Here is a 5,351-nt window from a genome sequence, read left to right as displayed (position 1 = left end):
TGGTGCCAGACTCGATCAAAAGCCAAGAGAAACATTAAAATGTAAATTTCGATTCAAATAAATAATTATTTCAGATATAACTGAGAATTAATAGTAATTTAAAAAAAACATCAATAACAAAATGAAAGTACGCATTGAGAAACTATCACCTTTTTTTAAATCGCCTCTCAAGACATTTCTGGCATTCTAGGTGCGGCAATAACTCTCAATGTCAACTATGGAGAATAGGATGCCATGCCTAAGTGTTTAAGTGTTGAAAACTATTTTTAACCGTGGTAGAGCGCATGCAATACTTTCAATTTTTGTCTGATATATTTTCAGAATTGAGGCATGGAAATTAAAAAACCTGTATGTGCCAAAAACTAGTTTTGATAAAAAAGAAAAAAAAAAAAGATAGCTGGCCAAAATGTTTGTATTAAAATTATGAAAATATTACAGCTCTTGGAACTAAACCGTTCATGAAGGAACTTTTGGAGGTTACCAGTTGATTGGCGCTGGTTTTTTCATGGTTATCCCGCCAAAATCTTATTTTTCGTATTTCTGGCACTTATAGCCTTTTCCATTTCAATGCCTCAATTATTCTTGTAAGGATAAGGAAGAAAAAACAGGAAAATTCTTTCGCGCTTTCCTCGTATTGAATCGATTTTTCACATTTTTTCCATTTTCTCCAAAATGGCTCTGAACATTTTGATTAAAATCTACATTTAAATGGTATTTAATATTAGCTTGGCTTTACCCTCATTGAAATAGTTGTTAATGAACTTTATATTGCTAACCAACGTTTCGCCCCACTTGCCCTGAATTGCCTCTTCGATTGCAATATCTAAAAAACTATATTGAGTAGTGGCCCGTATAACCATATTTCTTCATCACTAGGAAAACTCTACCACCCAACAAAATCTGACCTTGCACTTTCCTTGTTAGTAATTTATTTATAAGCTATCATCTCCATATTATAACATATCCTTCGGTCCTATCCCCACCTAGTCTATGAGATAAGCCTGTCATAACGTCAGTTCCAACTAAGCAAAAGACTAAGAGGGTCTCTATAGCTAGTCACATTTTAGTTCTATTTCAGCTGAAACAGTTAAGTAGCTTCATTAAATCAATTTTATTTGTATGATACATATGATTTTAAAATGTATATGTATATGTTGAAGCCCAAAGAGAGATTTATTTTTTATTTAATTTTTTAATTCGCCTTTTCAGTTTACTTTTCAATTTTTTTAATATTCTGTGGACTCCTCGGCAGTATACTCCCTATTTTGAGGTATTACAAATGTTAATTAGCAAATCTTCACCGACTGAGTGGAGACTCGATTTACCACCGGCCCTCCGGCATTGTTTTGGAGTCTAATGATTTTTGAATTTTATGAAGCACCAGATTTGTGCTGGTTTCTTGTGCTCTCATTCAGTCACCTACCGGCTCACCACCACTGTTTAGCTTAAGAGTCTTTGTAGAACAAGAGCCGGGAAGAAAAAAAGGCAGTTATCTCACCCCAATTTATGATTACTTTAATGAAAACTAGGTATAATTACTAGTAAAAACTGATGAGTCTGCCAAGTATTGGTAGGGGCAATAAAAACGGCTGCTGTTTCATAACTTTAAAAATAATTAATTTTTTATTTGGAGCTCTATATCTTAAAACCTTCCAACATTAATAGAAAATCTAAGAGAACATCATTTAAAGTTGAGTAAACTTGCTAAAATGTAAGCCCTAATAGTTATTTACGTTCAATAGTTCTCGAGATATATCATTTTAAAAAGCAACATTTCATAAAAATGTTGTATGGAACGTACTGAAATATCAATAGTTAGTTAATTTATTTTGAGAAATCTATATCTCAGGAACTATGTGACATACAGATGTCTATTAGCACTCAAATTAAAGGTAGTTTAATGAGCTATTAAGTAGTTTACATTAAAATAAATTGATTTATAGTTGTTCCGACAAATTTTCATTAGCCAAATTTATATTCATATATAATGTGAATATCATAAAAACTACTACCCCTATAAAGTTAAGTGTTATGAACTACTTTATAGTACGTTAAAGTTTCTTTATTTTGAGTCCTGGCAGACATATATGCGTCTTATAGATCTAGAGATATATTTTTTCAAAAAATCCAACATTTTATACGAACAACTAGAAATTAACATTTTGTGGGTTTATTTTGTCAAATCTCATAAAATTTAACTAGCTTTAATTTGTGCGCTAAATCATAAATCAATTTATTTTAGCAAATATCATGAAAACTATTATTCCTACGAAGGTAAATGTTATATAGTACTTTATAGTACATTAAACTAGCTTTAATTTGATTGCTAATAGACATTTCTACGTCACGTAGTTCCTGAGATATAGATTTCTCAAAATAAATTAACTAACTACTCATATTTCAGTACATTTTTATAAAATGTTGCTTTTTAAAAAGCTATATCTCGAGAACTATTGAACGTAAATAACTCTATTAGGTCTATTATTTCAGAAAATTTACTCTTTTTTAAATAATCTTCTTTTAGATTTTCTAGTGTTGATAGTTTTTATGATATAGAGTTCCGAATGAAAAATTAATGTTTTTTTAAGGTTTTGAAACAGCCGCAATTTTTTATTCCTCCTACCTATACTTGCCAGACTCATCATTACCTATACATAGTTGTCATTAAAGTAATCAAAAATTGGGATGAGATAACTGCTTGCTTTCTTCCCGGCGCTTGTACTATAAGGTGGTCTTATCAAACTACTTCATGGTCTAGGTCCTGCGTACCAAAAGTACTCTCTTGTGGGTCTCGAGTTCGAACCTAAAGGCTTCATATTACTTTTTTCTTAAATTTGTTTTTGAGACTCTTTGATTTATTTATTCTTAGAATTTTTTTTTTTATTATCTTAAATAGTTTACTTTTTTGATTTCTTTTTGGAAATAAATGGTATTTTTTGTTACGTCTATTATTCAACAATGGATAACAATAACATGAAATTGGACAGAAATACGTTCTGCGAAAATTCGCATAGGGGATAGGCTGTTCCGATTTATGCTATAAAATTTTTTTTTTTAACAAAATTAAGCATTTCTGATACGTAGTTCAGAAAGTATACATCTTTTTTTCATGGTTATTATATGAAAATCGATTTGTCTCTCTCTGAAGAATAAGAATAAAGTATTACCGATTCTGTTAAATGATTTTTCACTAAAGAGAGAGAGAAATACTTTATTTATCTATGCTGCCTAAATACATCAGGTTGCTATCTCACACAGCATACTTATCAATCCGTAATCGGGCATATATAAATTACACATATATGGTATAATCAGATATAAAGAGATATAATAAACAATTTTTTCCCCTACAGTTTCCTTTTATAATTTCGGTCTGTACAACAAATATAAATATTTCAATTCATTCCTACTTTTCTTTCTCATTTCTGCTCCTCCAATTTCACCATTTCACATTTTTTTAATTCACCCGATCAACAAATTCGCTCTCCGGAATTCACCCTCCTAGATCCTCTTCAGTGACGCGCTAAACAAATTCAATATTAGACGGTAATGTGAGATCAGACCATCATTCATAGTCACAGCAGTAGATCAGTTTACCAAAAACAAACAAATAGATACATTTTACGAGAACAAGACTAACACATAGATTCAAAGGAAAATATAATAAAAAACCGGTTACAGGAAACACTTGAATGTATAAATAAGTTAAAAAAAAGAACATTATGAGGACTTCAGGAATGTAGATCAAAAAAGTTGTATAAAGAAGCAAATCATATTTGTTTATAATGGCCTGGAATCCTTAAAAGTAATTTTTAAATGAATTTTATAATTAGAACTTTTCGTTCATAACTCCTTAACTTTTTATCTAATTCCTATGTTAATGAAACTGTCATAAAGCTGAATATTTGCTCTTTTTACCACCATTTGGATTTAATGCCGTTATAGGACCAAATATAGGTTTCACATAAAGAAAAACTTTTCAAACCTTTAATTACATCGGATTTGTACCCTTTGGTTCAGGCAATAGAGTCCTAAACAACTTCTAAATTTTGTGCAGATTGATTGATTTGTATTGAAGTTGTTTCGTTTTTTGTACCATATATTTTTATTACGTAAAATAAAAATAAATAAATATAAAAATCAATTAATTAAATAAATAATCTAATGTGTAAATAACTAAATATATTAATTTAAATCAAACTTTCAATTGTATTGAATTAATCAATCTAAGTCCCTAAATGTAATAATTGCGAAGCATTAGCGGATCTGATAGTAGCCATTAAATATATGCAGAATAATATTTTTTTCTTCAGCACCAAGAACACATTTACAAGAACAATTAGACTTGTATCTCCCCGAAAAAGGATAATTAAAATCTGTGATCCTACCCGCGTAGTATCTTGTTATGAAATAAGTTACCTTTTTTGTCTAGGCTAGTAGGATAATGAACCGTGAGTAATCCATACTACTTTAGTTAGAGCTAGCTCATATTATAATTCCTATGCCCATATCTATTCTCACTACTTGAATATTTATAAGGTGTAAGCATGTAATGAGACTAAAATCGATTAATAAATATGTACTAATACTTCATTAATTCATTCATTAATGTACTTCATAATAAGAATAGTGATGTCATTAAATTAAATTTTATTTTATTTTCAGATCACACAATGCTGATAACGCTGTTTTCTACTATAGTCATCTTTTTTGGAATCTATCTTTGGATAGTCGCCAGAAAGTACTCACATCTTCCCGGATACCTTGGCAGTGGATTCCCAATTATTGGAAACCTGTATTATTCTCTGAAAAATTCTTTCCTTTCTCATGATGGTAATGTATACTCAAAAATGCCGAAAAGGGGTTAACGTATTTATTTAATAAAATACAAACATAAAGAAACGATTTAAGATCTCGTTTTTAACAAAAATTTAAATATTTATCTTTTAAAAAATGTTAACTTTCACTTACCTATATATGGATTAAACAGTAAGGGGAAGTATAGAAATCTTGCAAATATTGAATTCGAGAATACACGTTTTTGTGATCCCCCGAGTCAAAATAACCAAGTTTTACAAGAATGGTCGTTGTATGGTCGTACCCAGCGGGAAAGGTAGGGTGCAGTTGCCCCCTCAGCCTAGAAGTGAATTTTTTTATTAATTTAAAAAAAATTAAATTTTTTCAAGGAAATACTAATTGTAATAACAAATAAAGCACTGTGACAAATTTATATAATTTTGATTGGAGAAATTTGTCGGGGGGTGCGGTCAGCAAAGAACAACATAAATAAACAAAACCATATTTATTTATTTTATGTCAACGTTTCGACCTGAGTTTCAGGTCTTCATCAG

General features: G+C 30.1%; 1 protein-coding gene across 2 annotated transcripts in view; it reads left to right on the top strand.

Annotated features, from left to right (window-relative positions):
* Positions 1-1,011: 1,011 nt before the first annotated feature.
* LOC106679066 (cytochrome P450 4C1) overlaps positions 1,012-5,351 on the top strand; it is a 29,312-nt gene continuing 24,972 nt past the window's right edge. For both annotated transcript variants that reach the window (XM_067048069.1, XM_014418005.2), the window contains exons 1-2: positions 1,012-1,086; positions 4,666-4,833. In XM_067048069.1, coding sequence (XP_066904170.1) covers positions 4,674-4,833 — 160 coding nt within the window. In that variant the 5' untranslated portion in view covers positions 1,012-1,086; positions 4,666-4,673. The remainder of the gene's footprint in view (positions 1,087-4,665; positions 4,834-5,351) is intronic.

The sequence above is a fragment of the Halyomorpha halys genome, unplaced genomic scaffold (genome assembly GCF_000696795.3).
Source record: "Halyomorpha halys isolate HHAL.00 unplaced genomic scaffold, Hhal_1.1 Scaffold12.1, whole genome shotgun sequence".
NCBI classification, from domain to species: Eukaryota; Metazoa; Arthropoda; class Insecta; order Hemiptera; family Pentatomidae; genus Halyomorpha; species Halyomorpha halys.
This window is presented reverse-complemented; position numbering and strand designations above follow the sequence as displayed.